Source organism: Chamaea fasciata, unplaced genomic scaffold, assembly GCF_029207755.1.
Source record: "Chamaea fasciata isolate MVZ Bird 193981 ecotype frontalis unplaced genomic scaffold, bChaFas1.0.hap1 SCAF_7, whole genome shotgun sequence".
NCBI classification, from domain to species: domain Eukaryota; kingdom Metazoa; phylum Chordata; class Aves; order Passeriformes; family Sylviidae; genus Chamaea; species Chamaea fasciata.
Window position 1 is genome coordinate 54,372,616 of NW_027094092.1, and position 22,730 is coordinate 54,395,345.

At 39.5% G+C, this 22,730-nt stretch overlaps 1 protein-coding gene across 11 annotated transcripts; it reads left to right on the forward strand.

The window, feature by feature from the left end:
* Positions 1-846: 846 nt before the first annotated feature.
* On the forward strand, positions 847-20,943 carry LOC136292759 (inverted formin-2-like). Of its 11 annotated transcripts, XM_066188937.1 has the most exons (15): positions 3,499-3,631; positions 3,922-4,020; positions 4,303-4,429; positions 5,802-5,944; positions 6,445-6,506; positions 7,875-7,977; positions 8,640-8,725; positions 9,763-9,863; positions 11,530-11,600; positions 11,703-11,810; positions 12,388-12,458; positions 14,174-14,303; positions 14,984-15,148; positions 17,796-17,831; positions 19,649-20,943. In XM_066188937.1, the coding sequence occupies exons 1-15, from the start codon at positions 3,599-3,601 to the stop codon at positions 19,766-19,768; spliced, it is 1,455 nt and encodes a 484-aa protein (XP_066045034.1). In that variant the 5' UTR covers positions 3,499-3,598; the 3' UTR covers positions 19,769-20,943. The 11 variants fall into 11 exon arrangements, 10 of the variants coding, with proteins under 10 accessions (XP_066045030.1, XP_066045034.1, XP_066045027.1 ...); XM_066188933.1 differs by lacking the exon at positions 3,499-3,631 and adding an exon at positions 847-900 and having other exon boundaries at positions 3,922-4,429; XR_010721955.1 differs by having other exon boundaries at positions 3,922-4,429; positions 14,174-14,298; positions 14,989-15,148; positions 19,649-19,693.
* The last annotated feature ends 1,787 nt before the right edge of the window (positions 20,944-22,730 follow it).

Consider the following 22,730-nt stretch of genomic DNA (forward strand, 5'->3'; position numbering starts at 1 on the left):
GGCATTAAGCACACACACATCACAGCCACGTTCCTGCCAGCAGCAAGGGCAGTTACAGCATGAAAAGGGAGTTCTTTCACTTTGTTTCCAACCTTTTCCAACTGCTTCCGATTTCCAACAGCTTCCAGCTTTTTGATATGAGGAAACGGAGGCACAGCAGTAGCTGGATCTTAATGAGAGGTGGACTGCAAAGACTAAAGAGGGTTTTGACAGACAGAGCACTGAAATGAAATGCCAGCCACTTGGGCTACTGAGATTACCCATTTTCTGCCACTGGTTTCCCAAGAGGCTGTAGGCAAGCCCAGAACCTGTGCCTCAGTTTCCCCATCTCAAAAATGGGGGCAATGGCTTCCTTTGAAACACTTTGACAAATATTGATGAAAAATACCACAACAGAAATATTGTTAGTAATAAGAAAGAAAAAAATTCTCCTTTTCTCTTTACTGTTTGCAGCCATATTAGAGTCAAAACAAAAGGAAGAGGGGAACTAGCAAGGAATCACTGTTCCCCTAAGGCCTCTCTTACCCCAGGTTGCAGAGAAACCTTCAAATTCCCTAGGAATGTATCTGAAAGGAAAAGAGTGAATCTTATAGCGAGAAGATTGCTTGTGCAAGAAAGGATTAAGATTTCTATTTTCTCCTACTTCTTATTTTTATCCTTTTAAGAATCATAATCATCAAGAATAAATAAGGAGAGATGCAAAATCAACAATGAGGAATATTACACCAGGAGCATCTTAATGAAAGTCAGTGCCTGAATCCAAAGCAGAGCAAGTGGAACCCATTGGGAGCTAATGAACAACAGCTTTGTTCTGGTTAGGGAGCAGCTGTCTGCATAAACAAGTGACTAACCCTCTCCCCAGTTGGGTTATACATCCTGCTGCTCAACTCCAGCCATTAGGTAAGAAGAACATCTTTATATCCTCAAAACTATCCTACGCTGCTGATATTGACTCTGTGCTTACACTTTTGGTGGTTAGCTTGAATGTGTGAGGGGCACAGCTTTTAAACAACTTCCCCCTCAAGGGAAACCTTTTAGGTATTTATAGCACACAAGGGGAAATATCAGGTCCTCTGAAACATTCATTGAAATCCCTGTTTATAGTATAATAATGACCAATAAATGAAATTCCTACTACAAAGAAAATCAAGTTTTACAAAAGAAGGTAGCCCCATTAGCAACACAAGCAGTGAAAAATTGGGAGTGTTTACGTGATCCAAATCACAGAGGTAAGATATTTTTTTAATCTGACTTAAAATTCTAAACCCTACAGCTCCTCTGTCAAGACTAATGAGAAATGTGCCAATTTTTAGCATGTCAGTCGTCTGATAAAAAAGTGGAAATGAAAGCCTGTATTGTGGTGGTCCTCAAGCATCATCAGCTTCCCCCATAAAACAAAAGGTGGAGCAGTAGAGCATCGAAAACAGCTTCACAGTTAATTGCAGGTTAACTGACTCAACAGGATTATCAGAATTGGGCTGACGTATTAAGTCAATCTCTGTTCCCTGTCCTGCCTAGGTGGTGCCAGTGCAAGTGCTTGTCCGGCTGCATTGATGTGTGTGTACATTTCTGTTTGTATTCACCAGGGAGGGGAGGCTGCACTTTCTAAGGAGAAATTTCACACAGAGATTTCTTTTTAAAATATACCCACAAGCTCATTTGAACGTTATCAGCAATGTAAGTTACAGCTGCCTTGAAGTTATACCAAAGCTTTAATCTTTTTAAAAGCATGGATTTCTCTACGTAGTCTCTAAAGTATAATCTTTGGAGATATATTATTATAAGCCTATTTATCATTCAAAGCATATTAGCTGTTTCTTGCATAGTACTACTTGTTAGTAGGATTTTTAAAAATAAGACTTTTCCTTACACAAACCCTGTAGCATTTAGATGAGCGCTCTGATTAAAAGAAAAAGAGCTTCCTAATTAATAGTCTTACTGATTCTCCCTATAGCTTAATTAAAATAAACAAGCAGCAGAATTTTAACATGAGCATTCCTAATAAGATTTTTTTTTTTAATCAGCTCATTTTGCTCCTAATACTTCTAGGAGAAAACGGCTTATTTCTCATTAGGCTTTCTCATTTCTCATTCAGCTTTTTCATAGGGCTGAATCCTTCACTTGTCCTGTTAGGGTAATTACAGGCATATGCACAAGTTTACCACAAAGACTGTGAAGTCCTAAAGGGGGTACATTAAGTTGTTTACTTAAATTAAATGTAAACCTGCTTTACCTTTGGGGAAACTGCTTATTCGTGGAAAAAAAAAAAAAAAGAAACCAACAACAAATTAATTCACATAAATAAAAAATGTGGTTAATATTAATTTTCTATTATAGGCCTTTGATTTAGCTATGTTAACTGGTACCATTTAGTATGTAAATCAAATCAAAGTATGTTATTTACTGGCTGATTTAACATTTAATGTTTTTAATGTAAGCCATTCTTACTAAATTAAGACTGGAAAAAAAATCAAAATTTATTGGTTTCTTTTGCCTTAGATGCATTTGTTCACAGTTTTACTGGGGCTGTAAGAGCTGGAGGCTATCATCGTTATGAACTACTATGTTTCAAAGACAAACTGTTCTAAATTATAGGAGATGCTTTATGAGTTTACTATGGACTAGAGATGCATCGATTGCAGGTTTTAATGCAACGCCCTTAATGAGTTTTTTCTGTGTTAGTAACTGCCCAAAATTGCTGTGTCAGGAGGAAAATGGTCATTCATAAGTATTAACCTAGCTCTTTGAGAACATAAATGTTGTGTATGTACCAAAAAAATCTTTCATGCTGAAGTGGTAAGGAAAGTGCCCACCTAGTTAAAACTGCTGATGCTATCATTGTGTGTTTTGCTCAAGAGTGGGATGACAGGGGGCTTTGGTTCTGCCTACATATAGTCCCTAAAATGCTGCACCTACTGTGTCATTTCTGGAGCATTGATAGTTTGCTCACTGCTCCCCTTTTAGCACATGCTACTTCTACCATTTTTGATGGTCATTGCTGTAGAGGTTATAAAGAGAGAAATCACACAGCAGCTCCAGCAACTGAGATTAAGTGTCCCAAGACACTGCTTATCCACAAGAAATGCAATTATTTGCAAAAAAAACCCACGTTTGCTCAGTCAAGCAAACAAAGCCAAGAATTGAGACAGTAAATGCTCAACTAACTTTGGTAGGGCTGTCTCCATATTTAAACCTGGCCATACATAAAAGATATGGACTTCTGCAGTTTTTGCAAGAAGCTCTGAGAGAAACTGTATATTCTCAAGACAAATATAAAGATTTTTCCTAGATTAAAATTTGGTTTAAGTATAAAATAGGAAAGATAATCTTATTCATTTAAATGCTTACCAGTTATTTCCATTGTAGTCACAAATACATAAGCAGCTCACCCTGAATCCTCCTCAGCTGTAGCTTGTTTACTTTATAAGGCTATTTTGAGAGTTTCTCCTTAAATCCCCTGCACCCTTCTGCACTCAAGGTAAATTGTGGCAACATGGCTTCTCAGGGTTAAGTGACTGTGTCTCTGCTGTTTGAGATGTCCCCTCTATAGAGCAACTGTAGGGGAGGCATTCTTTTACCCCTTCATTTATCCCACTTAATGGCTGATCAACACGGGGGAAAAAACAACCAGGTAGGGGCTTATTGTGCTGATAGTATTTGCTCTGCTTTTTTTTTTAATTATAACAAGAATATAGAAAGATCAAGAGAAGTCAAAAATGAGCCTTATGGACAGGACTGCCTTGCTCCTGACTCACCAAGACGAAACTGCTACGAACTGTCACTTGTAAAGTAGTTAGAAATATTCCTGTTGCTTACCTTAATATGAAGGTCACTGTTATTTCTGTGTCTCTGTAGGAATTAAGAGTAGAGAGCAGTCATGAGGGACTTTGCTAATCCATGCACCTCCTTGTTGTCTTGTAGGGCAGGAAAATGGGACCGGGGCAAGCCATGGAGAGTCTGCTATCAAGCATGCACTGCTCAACTCACCAAAAAACAGTGTCTAGAAGATCTCTTCCAAAGGTGAACAAATGCATTCAAGTTAATATGGACTTGGAAGAGCAGAACCCCAGTGCAGACCTGAGCCATTCTCCAACAACTGGTCTTTCTGGGAAGTCAGAGCATTGTCAAGGGAACACATCACCTTCTCAGAAAGATGTTTACCCTTGCTCCCAAGAACAGTCTGTCATGCCAGCTCCGCTTCCACAGCCTCCTGCACCTCCACCACTACCTCCTGGGTGTGAGGGGCCTCTTGCCCCTGTTTCCATGCCTGGCATAAATGCCCCATTGCTCCCATCTCCTCAGCCATGCAGCAATCCTGAGTGCAGTCATGCCACCTGTGGATGTGGGGAGCAGCCCCACACTAAGAAGACACCGATGCTGAGGATGAAGGTGCTTCACTGGCAGAAGCTCCCCTCTGATGTGGTGAGACGTACGTGCTTGTCTGTAACACTGGGCTGAGGGGTTCATGCACTTTGCAGCCAAAGGAAAGCACTCGTCTTGGGGGACTAAACCTTCACTCATAAGTCAGGTCACACATGTGGTCCCATTGCTTGTTCTCAATCATAATCACAAACTAAATATGGAAAGGCAGTTCTCAGTCAGTTAGTCAAGGAAATAGTTTGGGAGAAGCTTGAGCTGAAGCTCTGAAGTTACCTTCTGTTAACCTCTCAATCTCTATTTGTTACTTGTTAAAGGGGTGTTGTGAGTCTGCACTGATTAAGGTTTGCAGAACACTCTGAGTGTGTGGAGTGGAAAGATCCTTTGAATGGTCATGTTCTGTGGTTCTTCTTAATGAACTGCTGACACATCACCAGTGAGTGAAGTCTCAGCTGAAGCTTTTGCTTTGTTTTTTATGTTGCTGCACAGCCAGAAGATTCATGAGCCAAGATCTGAGGCTGAAAACTCTTGTCAGTAGGGCTGGGGAATGTGTACCCTCAGGGTAGCCCCCAACTTCATTTCATACTGATCACAGCCACGTTATTTGAATGGTGTTTCACACACACACAAAAATAACCCTAAGAGCCTGTGGTTACCATGCGCCAAAGGGGTTTGAAAGTCTTGTTCCAGCAAAGAGGCTGGAAACATATCTCCAGTTTGGCCACAGTTTTTAACATTCAGTTCACACAACACAGATCTCAGCTGTTCTTCCTTGCTTATCTTCAAGACAAGGGGACATCAGGGGCAAGAACTTGCTGCTGTGATAAAATATATAAACACAGATGTAAAAATCTGAGCCACGCGCTGCTTTCTTGTGCAGGGACACAAACTGAGATTCATCCCCAATGCATTCAGTGTCACTTGCAATCTCTCCTAGAGCAAAAGGAGGTGATATCCTGTCTTAAAGGTTCCTATGTTGTACAAGATCATGTTTTAAAGTTCTATTTGTTATTTGGATAGGTCCCTGTGATGCTGGTGATAATGTTGGGTTTGGGAGTCATTATCTCTTGCAAAAAGAGATGTTTACCTAATTGGATGCAGCATCCCCTGTTTCAGTACCCCAATCCTCCAATGTGTAGCTGGTCAGCAGTAGCAAAAACAATTTGGAGCAGCACATTAAGTTCATCTGCTGCCTTCAGCTCAGTGAATTGAATGCGGCAGTAGTCTTCCAGGTTTAATTAGGCTTCAAACCTTCGGGATGCTCTCTGTGGGAGCTGTCACTCTTAAATAATTCACATTAGTCCAGGGCTAATGAGCATCATATTTCATTCATCCTCAAAAGTGTCTTCTCTTTTACAAATCGCACTGCCTTGAAAGTGCTCTTCAACCTCTGTGGTCCATCTTGAGCTTTTATTCTCTTCCAGAAAGCCACTCCATATGGGCTGTGATGCCAAGCAGCAGCAAGGAGCCTGTGGAACCTGACTACACAAGCTTGGAGCTTCTCTTCTCTGTCCCATCGACAACACCTAGAGAGAAAATGGGGCCAAAAATAAAGAAAACAAAAGAGGTACTTGGACTGCCCACTTTTTTGTAGAAAATGGCAAAGTTCTTGGAAGTGAAAAGTTTATTCATTCTTTATTGTCAATCATTTATAATGAGAAAGTTTGTAATATTTTGAGATCCACTGCCTGAGGCTGCCTTAAACAAATAAGAGGGGAGGTTTAGAATGAAATAAGTTGAAGTAACCCTGCTGAAGGATAGATACGGATAGGTCTCCATCTGAGACAGGGAGGAAGTGGGAATTTCAAGATTCATTCTTATAAACTGGAATAAACAAATCAATTTCCTCCTCTATGCCTTTGCTTCTTTCTCCTTCTGAAATAGATCTAATAGCCTGTATTGTTATCAATTACTTGATTGGTAATTTTTGAGCAATGAAGGTTAGTGATAATATTATTACCAAAAAAAGAATAAATCTCACCCAATAAACAAACAAAAGCTCTAGAAAATCTGTTAAACCCAAGGTAAACGTATTTACAGCTGATTGATGTTTTTACCTTTTTCCAGATCACATTTATAACTCCAAAGAAAAGCCTCCTTCTGAGTATATTTCTGAAGCAATTTAAATGGTAAGATTCAGAGAATAACATTTGATTTACTGATTTGATGTGTCTGTGTGTTTATTCAGATATTAAATTGATTTAGTAGAAATATTTTGCAAGTGCTATCTTTCTTTAACAAGAAGTCAACTTTTTCTTTTTTTTTTTTTTATGATGAGAGGTGAAAGTCTCTTTCCAGACAATTAATATAATTTTTCAAACTGGTATTAAATCTAGAATGGACTACTAATTCCTAAAGAGACAATATTCATAAATAACAGTACAATCATGTAGAAACATGTTTTTCTTTGGTATTACTGTCATAAATATCAAATTCTGGCAGGAACTATTAGTGGAGATTGTTGAATGGAAGTTTCAAGTCACTTCATTGCTTTTAAAGAGGCATCTCCAGGGGTTCAGGTCCAAAATCATACATAGTTTTTATGTGCAGTTTTCCTATAAATAGGAAACAGTTTGAATAATTAAACAAATGGAAATTTACCAAGTCATAGCCTTCATGGAGAGGTGGGGGAGGAAAGGAATCTGTACTAGTTTTTGGGAAAATATCTTTACTCTTAGATTCCCTGAAACTATGGCAGGATAATGTTCTGCTCTCTGCCCTTTGTGTCATGGCCCATGTTAAAAAGGTTTCAAGAAGAAACTCAGCCAAGAAGTCATTTTTCATTAAGAATAAATCAGAATCGGTCAGAGAAGTGTTTTAAATTATTATTATCCTTTTTCCATGACAAACTGCTTCCCAATGGGGGAGAATGGTGCATAGGCTAATGCAGATGCTATTTCCTCTCTCTGGGCAGTGGTTGAGCTCTCCTGAGAGCAGCTGGTGACTGGGATCAAAGAGCTGAGCCCCACTGCACTCATGAGGGATGAGGCTGCTCTGGAGCCGGGTGCTGTCTCTGTTAGTGCTGGTGGCTGAGGGACCCCAGCTCTCCAGAGCCCAAACCACAGCAATCTGGAATCATTTCAAACACATGTTGCCTGCCAAAGTTTCAGACAAGGGTTCGAATTAAAAACCTCCTGGTTGCCATTGGTTTTATTCTTGTCTTTGCTGCAAATGGTAAAGGAATTCAAATGTAAATACCTTCTCAGTGACACTGGGCACCCACAGTAAAAGCAGAGCTTTGGGGTCTGTTGTGTAAATATGAACAAAGGCCAAAAAAGCACACCTAAATTGTAAGGAATATTGCTTTAGGCTTAAAAGAAAAACCTTTGCATTTTCATATCTCCACTGTACTTTTGAGGACTAAGATCCAAACTGTAATGGGAGGCAAGTATAGTATGAATTATTTCAGTTGCTCCTGGAGTGCCAGCAGAGAGACTGAGGTTTTTTTTGCCATGTTACTCCCCCAGTGCACCACAGCATTTTTCCCCTTCTTTCAGTTCCAATGAAGAGATTGTTGCCATGATCCAGAAAGGGGATAGATCCAAACTGGATGCTGAGATGCTGAAACAGCTTTTTAAACTGCTGCCTGAAGACCAGGAGGTATCTATTAATGTGTCATTCTGGTGAACTTCAGGGCTTTGTGTGCTCAGCTTGAAACACTTGCACTGCTAAAGCAAGAAGCTGTGACTGGATCCCACACCCTTCTGTTGCATCTAGGTCAATGATATTTCAAGGCAGAGTGGTGGGAAGTCTGTCCCAGCAACAGTCTGACCTCTTCTCACAAGGGTTCAACAAGACCGTGTTGGGAGACTCAACACAGGTGTAGACGAAGTGCTGCTCTCTATCCTGTTATTTTAATTAGGTGGATGAAGCACATTAGGATTTGTGGACTTAGGTGAACAGAGAGCCTTTCAGAGCAAGATTCAAAAAGGAGAAAGGGAAAGGACTCATTTTTTTGAAGGCCTTTCTGGGTGTCTGCATTATAGATTGCTGAATCCCTGCCTACAGATCAGGAATTCATCCTAGGAGATGCTGTACAAAGGCAAAAGACCTTCCAGTTTGAACAAAACCTACGTGTTTGCCCTTGCAAACCGGTTTGTTTTATTGTTCATCTGCTTTACTCCCACTGCCTGTGCACACAGCAGGTTCAGAAAAGCCAGTTTTGTGCCTGTAAGAAGAAAATGGCACCAGAAATGTTTGTGTGGTTATTTTCCCTGTTAAATCAAATTGTGTGGTTATTTTGCTCTTTTATCCCCTGTTAGATAAATAGCCTGAAATCTTGCAGAGAAGAAAAATCACAGCTGGCAAATGCAGATCAGTTTTATCTCCATCTTTTGGAAGTTCCCAGGTAAGCAAAATCTTCCTTGTCTCTCTCTATGAGTGTGGTTCTTACAAGATTTGTCCATAAAAATTAAGGCCTCTGTTTCTAGTGCTAGAGCGATGTTCCTGACATCCAGTCTTCAGGATAAATCATCTGACTGCTATTTGTAGAGCTCATATGAGAATTTTTTTCCTTCCCAAAGGCCAGGGAGGCTTTCAGACACCTTTGGCAAACTACAGTGAAAATAACCTTGGTATGAAAAAACCCTTGAGTGTTGAACAGCTATTCCTATGTGGCAAGAAGCTGCAGACTGAATCCTGTCACCAGGCTGCTGATTCACTCCACCCCTGGGCTGCAGATTCCAGTTCACCCACTGGAGAGCCCACAAATCCATGAGTGAATCACAGCAGCGCCTGTGCTGTCACCACCTCCCCAGTTTTTACCAAGTCAGATGAGGTGCACACAGACAACTCTTTCTGCTGTTCACAAAAACATGGTGATATAATTAACAGCAATAGCCCTCCATAAATCTGGTCAGTTGCCATGCCACAACCAGAGGCACTTCGTTGAAAATGTGGTGGTGAAAATGTGGCTTTTCATTTTCTCAAACTTCTAGCTAGATTTAAAAGTACTTTAGAAAAAGTTTTCCTTACGCAATATTAATCTGTGATGAAACATAAATGTCATTAAAGGACATCACTGCCAAAATATTTCAAATTTCTGTTTGTGAAGTTAAAAAGAACTAAAATCCCAGCTAGTGTTGCCCAGGAATTGTAAAAAATTATGGCATCATTGTACAAGGTAGTCACTGCCAGATGTCAGTCCAGCATTGCTTTCTGAAAGAGGAGATAATAATTGTTTCTAGGACGTCTTTGGAAATATCTGTTTGATTTATTTATAATCCAGTTCTCATGTCAGAGCATTAAAGAGACCATAAGAATGTTGGTACTGCTGTTTGCCTAAAATGGATGATGCTCTTGCTGAACACAAGTCAATTAATCAGGCCTGTGGGGTTTGTTTCTTGTGGTGTTTGTCGTGGTTTTTTTCCACTGATCTCTTTTTAGCTACCAGTTGCGGATTGAATGCATGCTGATTTGTGAGGAAACAAAAATTCTGCTGGAGTGTCTGTGGCCAAAAACACAAGCCATCAGGACAGCCTGTGAAAGTAAGTGCAGCAGTGCCTGGGCTCAGCCACTTTCTTCTACTTGATTAGCATCAGTGGTAGCCTATGCTATAATCTAATCCAAAATAACCTTTCAATTGCTGAATGTGTAGTGAACATCAAAATGATTCTGCAAATTCTTGCTCTTACATTCTGAAGATTTGCAGTTTGTGCTGTTCTGCTCTGAAGTCGTAGTTCTGCAGAGAAAGAAGGAAATTTCTTTTATCAGAGAGTCCCAGAATGGTTTGGGCTGGAAAAGGCCTTAAAGATGATCCCATTCCAACCTCCCTGCTCTAGGCAGGAGCACCTTGCACTAGACCAGGTTGCTCAGAGCCCTACCCAGCCTGGCCTTGAACACCTCTAGGGTTCACAGAATCATTTAGATCGGAAAAGGTCTCTAAGATCACTGGGTCTAACCTTTGACCCATCAACACCTTTTCAACTAGACCTTAACACAAAGTGCCGAATGGTTTCTTGAACACCTCCAGGAATGGTGACTCTGCCGCCCTGGGCAGTTCGTTCCAATGCTTAACAACTCTTTCTGTGAATAAATTCTTCCTGATGACCAACCTGAACCTCCCCTGGTGTAGCTTGAGGTTGTGTCCTCTCATCCTGTCACTGATCACTGGGAGAAGAGGCCAAACTCCTCCTGACTACAACGTTTTAGGGACTTACATACAGCAGTAAGGTCTCTCCTGAGATGGAGATGTCAGTGCCAGATCCTGCATGAATACAGGTTACGTTTTTGTGTGCAGTGGAGATTTTTGTCGATAACAATGCGTCAATTCCAGTTTTCCTTTAGTGTGCACTGATGCAGTCCAGCTTAGCTCTGTGGTGGAGCAGGACTTGTGACATACAAGAGTCTGACTTGGCTGCCAGAAAAGGGTATCCCAGATGATGTTCACCAACATTTCAGGAGACTCCTCCACCCAAAATTAGCCCTGGTTTCAGTTTTATGTTGTCCCTTTATTGAAGGTGCTCTTGCATTCCAGCTTCAGTTCAATGGTTTTACAGAGTCATTGATCTCCTGTTAAACACCTAAACTGCAAACTTTTATGTTTACACACAAAACAGGACTATACCTGGATGTCTGATGCCAGTGCTATGATTACTCTTTATTGGGGTGCAATCAACAGCTCTCTGCAGTCCCACCCAGACACCCCTATTCCCCCTCCATCCCATTGTGCGGGTCAGTGTTTCTGTTCTAATTCTGCCAAAAACTTTACTCTTATCCCAGATTTCCCTGCTAAAATGTGTATTTTTGATTATCACTGTCACTAACAAAGATAACAAGGCACAAAATCCTTTGCTTTTCTTGACTGGAAACTTGTGCTGGGAACAAGGGCTACAGACTTTCACATGTTTATATACTTTTTTGTATGTGGTTCTCCTTCATAAGGCAGCTGCAGGGTTGACACATCTATACTCCAAACTTAATGGAAAAACTAGTTTTCCATCTACTTGTAAAGAAGAGATCACAATAGAAAGTTACTCATTCCACTTTCATTCAGCTGATTTATTTCTGTTCTGGTATTTTTCCAAATCCATAACAACGGCTTGACATAATCCTGGATGAAAATTTTGTTACCATCGCTGTCAAACTGAAAGAAAATCCTATTTCAGATAATTTAATTTAACTTATTGAAATGTCTTTCTTCTTATTCTTTAGCAATTCTTACCAGTCATCGACTGCCAGTTTTCTGCCAATTGATTCTTAAAGTTGGAAACTTTCTGAACTATGTAAGTAAAATGATTTCTTTGCTTGTTGTATTCTAAAGATAACAGAAAATAATGCAAGACTTGAAAACTGAAGGAAGGAACTTTTTTTCCTGTATCTTCTAGGGGCGTCACACTGGAGATGCTGGAGGTTTTAAAATTAGTGCCTTGATCAAACTAACAGAAACAAAAGCAAACCAAAACAACATTACTCTGCTTCACCATATTTTGGAGGTACAACAAAACTGAGAAATTAGTTCTTCGTGCATTACTCTCAAATATTAATTCCCCAGAAGGTATGGGGCTTTTACCTCAGTAATACCCCACTATAGGTACCCAGAGGATGAACCTCTGTGCTGGAAATATCATGAAAACTTTTCCACACCTTTCTGTGCAGATGAGATCACATCCATGTACAGTAATATTTAGCTTTCCTTCCTCAAGTTCACTTGACGTATCTGCTTGCTGTTTTCTTTCTCTTCTTCAACTGCTCTCTTGTGTTGACACATATCCCAAATGCATCTGTCAAATGAAATTTATTTTTTGTGGTATGAAGACAAAATCTCAGGTCAGTTTGCGCACTGTGGCAGCCCATGGGATGACAGCCTGAGCACTTAAAATGAATTTTTTCCTTTCTTTTTAACTCCCTGTGGATGCCAACATGAGAAAAATAATGAACAAGATGAAATTTATCCCTATACTGAACAAAACTGAAGTGTTATTTTTTTCAGTCCTGATGTTGTCCAGCTGAAAAGCTTTCATACTCTTTGACAGCCTGTATAAGATAATCATTTTTTCTCTTCAATTTTAGGAGGTTGAAAAAAACCACACAGATCTCCTGCAGCTTCCCAGAGATCTTGACTTTGTTTCCAAGGCAGCGGGGTAGGACATTCTTTGTTTTTGTCATGTATGAATTGCCAACCTCTTTAAAGCCAACAAGGAGCTGAGTCATTTTATGGTGGTGTAAAAAGGTCACAGAATTTCTCTGCTGTGGGAGAGAGTGGTTCCCTTCAACACCAAACAGTGCTGAGATTTATATACCTGGTTAAGACTTTTACATGGGGCTCAGTGTGATTTTTCTTTCCGTGGATCCAGTACTACTTTAGAGGGAAACTGTGCAGATAGTGAATTTCTCTCATTTTCAAGGACCAGATTCTTCTTCCATACATTGCAATAGAAACATATCTGCCCTGAAGTTTCTCAGTCAGTTCAAGAAGTGTTTGGATGATATTTTCGTGGCGCACAGTGTGGCTCTTGGGGATGGTCCTGCGCAGGGCCAGGAGTTGGACTTGATCCTGGTGGGTCCCTTCCAATTCAGCACATTCTGTGATTTTTAGGTGAAAGCCCATCTGGAGGTACAGAGATTATATAAGGAGGGAACAATGGGGGTGATTTACTGGCAATTGGGGGACCTCAGAGTTGACTATCAGCACATGTTTCTAATGTATGTGGGTAGAAAGAAAAAATCTGTTTATGGAGACTTTTGACTTTCTCCCATGTCCCTGAAAGCCTCATGAATCTATTGCCAGCTCTTTCTCTTTAGGTCAAAGGAATTGTATGGAGATATGTTCAATTACACAAATCAGAATCCACATTTGTAGCACCAGGATTAACATTTTTAATCCTGTTATGAATTCAGAGGATTCACAGGAACCTTATAGTGATTTAGATTTCCTTGTAACTCAAAGAAGGAGTAACTTTTAAATATTTAGATAGATTGACATTTATCACACAAATAATTTTTGAAAGTATTTTAATTCTGTAATTAAACAGAAAAACGCTATGGCTTTTGTGAGTTATCTTTGCAGAAGCTAAACTGAATGTTGTTTTCAACCATGAATTTCTTTTTGGATTGTGACAAAATAGAAATACCTTTCTTGACTGAAACTAGATCTTGCTGGCCTATGATATAAATGCACTCTTTGTATAAAGTAATTTCCCTCTACTTTAGTCAAACTCTCAAACTTAGGAAATTGATTTCACCCTGTGGAGACCTGTGCATGGTGCAAATCCTGCAAGGGACTCCCCTAATGCTGCTCATCTCTGGATGCACCATGAAACACCAAGTCAGGTTTTGCTGATTCAGCAAAATTTGTCTGGCCCAGAGAGTAGTTGAGAACTACAGAAGATGTAGGTTTGGCAGTGGTTGTGTTTGTATCTCCACACAAGCTAAAGTAACACAGAGAGGAGATACAATTTTGGGCTATAAACAGACTGGGGAGAAAAGGCAAGAAGGGAAAAGAACCAGCCAAATAAGGACAGTATTGACACAGGGGAGATGAGCCTGTGTTGTCTATGAATAAAAATAGGCTGGAAATTTTTTGGAGTTTTTTGAATTACTAGGACAGTGAGGTTCTTCCACAGTCCATCCAGAGAGATAGTGAGGGCAAGAGCATCTTGCCCTTTCTTAGATGAGGGTTTTGCACACGTGAAAAAGAATTTATACAGAAAAGAACTACCTGCAAAAGCAGGGTCTGGGCTGGACAATTAACTCCCTGCTCATTTGCAGAGATGATAGTGTTTATAATAACTTTTTAAGTTAATGCAAACAAAATACTTACCCCTTCAATGTACTGTCCCTTTTGTGGACCTTTCAGAATCCGCATTGACGTCATGCAGGCTGAGGCAGGTGCCAATCTGAAGAAACTGTTGGAAATAGAGAAACGTTTATTTTTGTCAACAGATGATTTAAAAATACAGCATGGAAAATCTGTGCAAGTAGGTAATGTGAGTGTGACACATTTCCCATCCTTCTTCCTAAACACTCTCTTCTTAAAGGCACTGTGACTCAGGTTACAACTGGAGGTACAGCCCTATGGGAAAGGGGTCATTACTACACTCCCAACTGTGCCCTGATGGAAGGAGCATTCCAGATTTTCCTCTATTTCTGTGATGTGGCACTGGGATATGGAAACAGCTGAGGACCAGACAGACTTTTCTGTGGGCAAAAGAAAGGAGGGCCCTAAAAATGAAATGTAGGCTGCAACTATAAATGTGTACAGTGCAGTACAGAAACATGTTTTGTCTCACTGTGCTTTGTGGGGAAAAAGTAGATAGATTTGCAATATGCTTTCCCCTCACCCCCTCCCCCACACATTTCCTAACATCCTAGCTTTTTGTATTCTCAGAACAGGTCACTTAATTAAAGCTATAAGGTAGAAATTCTGCTGCTGCATGCTCATCAGTCATCCCAGGTTGTGCCACGTTTCCAGGTGGTTGTATGATGAATTGAGGAGAAAATGCAGATGATTCAATTCAGAAATAAATATCACACATTGTGAACCAATCTTAGTTGTTAGGTTTTTTTTTTTAAACTGACTGCTCTCTATTAAGTGGCTGAAGTCCTCTGGGCAGCTCAAAATATGCTACTTTTTAATCTGCATTAACTGTGTTACAAAATGTCTCAGGGCAGCCTCAGCGCTTCAAAGGACTTGCAGAAGGAATTTGCCACCATTGAAAAGAAGAAGGAAGAACTTGCTGATTATCTTTGTGAAGACCGCAAAAAATTGTCTTTGGAAGATGTATTCAGCACAATGAAAACCTTCAGAGAGATCTTCCTCAAGACCTTACAGGTGGTTTGCCCTTGTGACTGTGTAGAAATAGATTGAGAACTCTTTTTTCTTTTAATCAGGCAATAATTTCTATTTTCTTCTACTCTAAGCTGGGCTACCAACCCTGGTTGCAGAAGTAAATGAGAGTACATTTAAGTGCTTGCAAAATGCAGCAGAAAATGAGTATGTGGGCAAATATAAAATTTGGGGCTTTTTTTGTTTGTGGGATTTGGGTTTGTTGGTTGGTTGGGGGTTTTTTTGAGGGGGTGGAGGAGAGTTTCTTTGCAGTGGAGAACAGTTCAAGTCATTTTTCCCACTGAAAATTAATAATCAGACCTCAGTATAATAGGATATTTGGGGCATGTGAAAGAATGAATAACCTGACATGCTTTATAGACTGCTGATAAACAAAAGGTAAATTTTCCAATAGGCAAAGACTAATTGGAAGATGTGTTTATGTGTTGGTATTTCATTGTACTACTTAGCTCCAAAGAGTGTGGTTTGTGTTCCAAAAAACCCTTCTGAATCTACCAATGGATTATATTTCTTAACTTATAGGGCTTTACTCCTTGCAATAAGGAGTAAAAGAACAGCAACTTCACCATAGAAGTCGTGCAGAGCACCTTCCAATTAGTAAACTCTCTAGTAAACCTCCATTTCACTTCCTTTACTGCACACTTCACACCTGGACTAATGTACTTCCTCTAGGGTTTTCTTAATGCCAGGTGATAGTGGCTTCACACTCACACATATTTCAACAGCAAGAATCCCTCATTCCTGTGCTGACTCCAGGAGAGCCCCAGCCTGGGTAATCTGTAGATAAAACCATCTGTATTACAATGTATTACAAGAACTGCAAGCATACAGACAGCTCTGCAGCCAAGAGAGACTGGAGGAGTGCTTCAGGGCAGGTCATAGAGTCAGATGAAAACAATGACGTTTCTGATAGAAGATGAAGGATGAAAAACAATCCTCTACTGTTCCCACTACCTGCTTCTCCAGTAAAGCACTGAGCTGAAATTTTCCAAGCAATGCAGCTACCCAGGCTCTGAAATGATGTGACACTGGCAGAGACAGTCTGGAAAATTAACCTTATAAACCACAGATGTTTTGGCAATATGCTTGATCCTTAAAGTTCCTAAAAGTTTAGGCATGAAGGAAAGAATTAGGCGAGTCAAGAACATAATGGCTGAGCATCTGTGAAGAGCTATACTGGAAATTTACTGTGAAGGGTAATTCCAGCAGTTCTTTTGAGAAACAGTCTCAGTAAAGGTTATGTAGTGTCCTAGTACAGCTGCAGGAGATTCAAACTGCATTTCTGGGTGCTTCTTGCTCACAGCCAGGTCAGAGCAACTAGAAAGAAACTTCTTCTTGTATCCCAAAATGTAAACTCCTTTTAATCTTATTTTGAGTTCCATTTTTCAGCAGTACCTCACATCAAAGGTACCACAGCTGTTAGCCATGTTGTCTCCATCTCTCTCCTCCACTGCAGACCTAGAATTAATCTCCTCTTCCTACTGCCTTGCTTTCTCACTATTACTGCAGTAGAGATACTATTTGCACTTGAAAGAGCAACATGCTGAAAGGCTGAAGGTTTTAATTTTTAAAGCTTCTTTTTGTTCTGTGATTTTGGGTTTTACACTAGAATTAGCCACAGGCATCATCTCTTCCCAGTGCCATTTATTTTAAGCTTTAATGCTAAGGTGTAACTTTTATTTTGAGATGAGTCTTCTGTGTAAAGCAGGTCTCTTAGCACTGCCAAAATTGTTAGTGCTATCTTTCCATTCCCACATCAAATAAGAAGGGAAATGGTTTTGATAAATAGTGATCCTTCATGCCTCCTAGGCATATCTACAGAGATTTGGGGTTTGTTACTTTCTTCAAACAAAATCTTTCTCCCTTCCCTGAGGGTTCTTTCTAATCTCTTATCTTTCAGGTAACAAAAATTGAGTTACACAAATGGAATTACTTTAATAAGACTCTGCACCTTTCTCTCTATCTACCTGGAGGAACAAAACTCAAATCAACAAAGCCTTTCCAAACACCCAAATGATATCCAAAACTGACACAATGAAAGGAAGCAAGGGAGCTGGTTTGCCACCCAGGGCTGATGACTGTTTCACCAGTTCTCAAAAAATAAAAGAAGCAGATGGCAGGAGGAAGGAGACAGGGAGAAAATAGCTTTTCAGCTCAAAGACTAAAAATCAGAATTGAAGTTTTGCCGAGAATTGAGTGGTAAAATTGTGGGGGAAAGAATCACTGTGTGATTATGGAGAATTGTGGGAAGCATTTGATTTCCCTTAGCATTTGCAGATGTTCATAGAAGGGAGCTCCCAGCAGATTAGACCTGACATGGTCTAATCTCAGGAAAAGGAGAAAAAAAAATTCCACAAAATCTGCTCTAGGAAGTATTCAGTTGATGACAGAGGTTATACAGATAGCTCTGAACAAGGATAGTTCCTCAGTGTGCTCCCCTAGGACAACCAAGCTGGAGCAGCTGCTCCTGAGCAGGGTGCATGTGGTGCTGGAACAGGATGTGCTTTAGATAGTGTCGGGATAAACAGTTGTCCTGGAGCATCTTTTAATTCAAAAATGAAGCAAGTATCTAACATTCCACAAAGTGCAAATCCAAAGTGACACCCTCTTTCACTGAATCTCATCCCTGCAGCTGCCTTCACTAATCCAGGAAGGTGGAGAAGGGATTGTGAGTATTCATTCCTCTGCCCTACTACCGTTGTACTTTTTTGGGCTTTCTTGTGCTGAAGAAACTTTGTTAGGTGTGTTTACATTGAATTGTTATGTTCTTTGGGGTTTTTTACAATTTTTCTGAAGAAAAATTTTGTTCAGGCTTGCTCAATTGATAAAAGTATTCCTAATGTGTTTTAACTTGTTCTCACTACTGTGTGCTATTCAATTAGCAGAACAACATATCCCTGAATTCCCCTCCTTTATTTCTTATGGCATATTACATAGAGACATTCTTCCAGGGCCCACAAATCTGCAAGTCTCCCAACAGCCGTAGCATCTCAAAGATGTTATGCTAAGACACAGAACGAATTTATCAGGCAGGCACATAGGAGGCATATACTGATGGAAGGCTTCTAGCCTCTCCATAAGGCTTCACCACCTGTACCCCATTCTTTCAGAAGCACCCTCTATTTGGGGCAAATGGATAATTTTCCTTCTCTGTCAAGGGTACACAGATTTATTTTTTTCTTTTCAAGGCACCCAGTGAGAGTTTCCATAACCCTGAGCCTCTAATGCTCCTATATTTCAAACATATTAACTCTGTTAATGCTCACAAGTTTTCTTTATTCATTTGAAAGTTCCTTTGGACCAAAGGATCCTAGACTTTTACTTTCTGTAAAGGCTGGTTCTATAAACTTGTGGACATTTTCTGGGACTTGTTCAGCTCATCTTATGGAAATGGTGGCAGACAATTTGCAGCAATCAAAGAGGTTTATTGCTATTGTGGGAAATTGTATTTTCTGCTTCAAACTCTGCAAAGGAGACGACACATGTCTCATCAAAAAATCTTATCTGCACCAAATCATCAGCATCTTCCTGGATGTTATTAGGTTTTGTCATATGACACAGCAGCTTATTAAGTACTGATGTACCTGCAATGTGTGGATTAACTACTCACTGGTTGCAATCAAAAGCAGGCAAGTTTCCAGGTGGGATGGCAACGTTCTGGTGACAAATGCAGCTCTGGCACAAGAATTGCAGAAGCATTTAAGAAAATGGCTTTTATCCTCTTTATCTTATACTGCAGTTACTCAGAACTACCTTCAGTTGTTCAGAACTACCTTCTCCCGCTGTTGTGCTACTTATCAAAAGCCAGAAGTACTCTTCCACTAAGTAATAGCCTTCTTTTCCTAGCAGTAATCCTTCCAATCCTCTTTCTTCCTCCATTAATCATAACATTCTGGTACCAGCAGCTCTGTGGAAACCAGAATCCTGTCTATCTACATAAATCCCAACAGGATTTATGCCATTCTGGCAATTGTGTGAGTGGTACCAACAAACATCCAGCCAGGACTCTGGCCCTGAACTGTAGTGCAGAAATACTACTGGCAAATTTAATGAGAGCCTGAAGAGAAACTGTGAATTGCTGTTTAGCACAGCTGAACAGTTCCTGAAAATTCTGGTAGAAATCCCTGAATACAAACAAGGTTGCTATGGGATAAATCTCTAGAATGCTAATGAAGTTAAACTAATGTTCTGTTTTGTGGACAAAGGGACTAATAAAGAAGAATGCATTTCAGTCCATAGTTGAAAGTTGCAGTTAAAAACTGATGAAATAGTTTGCTGGTAACATCATTACATGGAGAAGGCCAAAGGGATTGACCAGGAAGCTCTGTTCTGCTATTTACCCTCAAACCCCAGCAGCTGAGAGTTTTAAAAGCACAACAGGGCATGTTCAGAATACCTATTCATTGCAAACTGAGAGTTTCTTAACAAGCTATTCCTTCAGAAACTCTTATTTACTTTTTTATTTGTTATTCTGTCTGAATGCAGGAAAATCAAGAAAGGAAGGAGCAAGCTGCAAAATCTGAGAAAAGGAAGAAATGGTTTAAAGGAGAAGATGCAAAGAGGCTAAAGGGAGACTATGGAAAGTGTAATACATTTAACAATTAATTCTGGTTTTATTAGCCAAGCTTTTGTTAATTAGAAGGAATTTATCTGTTAACTCTGGCTGATTTGATACAATGAGAGTGACTTAGCAATAGATGATGATGTTTTCAAGCAGATGCATAGTAAGACGTCAATTACCAATTTTCAAGTGCAAGTGAGTGCTTGGAAGAAATCATGATAGGGATGTTAGAAAAAAATACCATTCCCAATGAGCAAGTTTCTCCTACTTTGCTCAGAGGTGGAGGATATCCTACTATTGTTTTGAATAATTGCTGGGAGACTTTTAGGGTTATAGAAAGCTGCACACACTTGAACTTCATGCAGCACAGTAAGCAAGTTGTGTCCAGTGTTGTTGTTACCACAACATTTGCTTTCTCCTGATCAGAGGTCTGATTTCTTAAAGGAGTTATGTCTGTGCTTAAAGAAGTGTCTGTGATGATTGATGCACAAAAGCACTTGCTGTGCCTCCCTGGGTGTGAAGCATGTCTAGTGCTAATATTGGCATGTGTATATTTTAAAATTTTATTTTGGCAAATACTTGACATCCACTTTTATTGAAGATTTCTGCCAATAACATTTGATTACAATTCTTGGTTTTTCAGAGAATTACTGCAAAGAAGCCATTTGTAAATCTCAGTGGAGTTCATGTAAATTTTATACTAGACGCTCAACCCTTGGAAAACTCTGGTTTTTCTTGTATCTGGTGTCTAAATAGATGGCCTCCTTTTAGCTCCTCTTTCACAGTTATTCACTTTTGGAAATACATTTTTAAAATACATAAAATCCATTGAAAACTGACCAAAACAAAGGTTTCAATATTGTCTTGTCAAATTCTACCACAAACATGTTTTACATACTTTGCAATTATAACACACTTAATGTAAAGCTGCAGATTAAAACAAACAAAACCCCACTTTTTGCTATAAATATAAAAGAGTAACTTAGTAAATGATAAAATCAGGAAGCAGCATTTATCAGCTGTAAGAATTAAAGGTGTGCTTCAACCCTGAAAAAAAAAAAAAGAAAAAAAAAAAAAAAAGAAAAGAAAAAAAATAAAAGAGCAGAAGAACCATCTGTATTTCCAGGAGACAGTTTAGGTGTAACTGTCATTATTTTTGTTCCTTTGCGAGAAAGTGAATTCAATTATTGGGGAGTATAAAATTGAACATGAAAGAGCATTTAGAGTCTGAATTATTTTTCAGTACTGATTTTAGAGAACTGTGCATAGCAGTGGTGACAAAGACAATCAGGAACTTTTAAAATCTATTTTAATCTCAATCAGGGTATGGTGACAAAATAACAGAGGGTATCAGATCTGGCATAGCAGGATGCTGAAGCTCATCTTAACATTCTTCATTCTATCTAAAATGGAAGTTTTTTTGATTTTTCTAATCATATTATCAGCAAGTTAAGTAATTATTTTCTGAAGAAAGGAATGAAAAGACAGTAAATTCGATGAACCCCTATTAGCCTGTGCTTACAGGATGGTCAAGGCCTGGTTCCACAAAGAATGATGTAACCCTTTAACTTTGCAGGTGCCAGTGACACACAGCACACAGGGCAGTCCTGTGCAGGGATCTTTAAAGATCCCAATCCTGCAGTCTCTGAATCTCTGACCTTAAGTCCAGTCACATGCTCAGTCAGTGTGAATATCTGGTTTGACCAGTTGTCTGAGGATCATTTCTCTGCAGCTGACAGATCTGCCAGGGACAGCACACCGCAGCAATGTCTCTTAGGGCCAGCAATAATCTCACTCTCTGGATTTCAGTCAGGAGAGGTGAAGTCAGAAGCACCCATTGCTGATGTATTTAGAGATTACAAGTAAGGGCTTCAGCTGCTGAGAACCAAACTGAGTCAAAAGTGTTAGCAAAATTCAAGTGGAGGGTACGGTTTAGACAACTGAGCAATATCTTACTTGATTCCACATATTAAAAACAGTTTTTCTGTGAATAAGATTTAAGATAAGATTTCCAAAATAATTTGATGACAGGCTCATGCTGATTCCAGGGACTCAGACATTCTTGGTTTGGGGTTTTTTTTTAACTCCTCTGAATATGTTTGCGCATGTATGTATGTTGATCTTCTCCCCCCACACTTCATAGTGGATTAAGCAAGCAACTCCCCCGCTTAATTTTCTTCAGCTCCTGTTGCAACAGCTTTTATTACTTGGCATTGAAATTCTTCTGGAGAATTCCATCAGATAATTGCAAGGACTATATTCTATATGTTACTTCAAGAAAAATAACATATATTGCATATATATGTTACTACAAGAGAAATAACATATAGAAGTTTCTTTAGCTAACCAAGTGGAAAAATGAGCTGCTTCAAATGGAAATTTGGGGACACAGCTAATGACCAGAGTAAGCAACAGAACAAGAACACTTAAGAACAAAATATGGAAACATCTGGTGAGAATTTAGGTATGCCACTATAATACTGTAACTGCAGCAGAAAATGAAAGGTTAAAAGCTAAAGAGCAGGTAAGTTTTGATGAACAGTACAGAAGTTCCAGAGCATAACTGCTATCACTACACACAGAAAGCAACTGCAAAGCAGACTCCTAATCCAGTTCCATATCTTGATATATCCAGGGTCAAATACAAGGGCTTTACTCTGGCAAAATTCTTATTGTCTGTTTTTACAGAACTTACTTGTTTGGCTGTAAGTAACAAGCTGATATTTGAAAAAATGTCACAACACAAGTTGTTCTTGCAATACTAAAAGCATCTAGTCTTGAAGAGCTGGGGAAATCAGCTAATGTTCTGCTGCTAAAATCTTACTGGGTCACTGTTGTATTGTTTGAGTTGGCTTTTTTAAAGCATGCAATAATGGTTTTAAAACTGTGTATGAAGGATAAGTGCAACTTTCAGTGCAGAGTTTACTTACAACTGCATTGTACTCTAGTACATGTTTGTAATCCAGGATGCATTTCACTTTTGTATATCTTCATTTTAGTAAACAG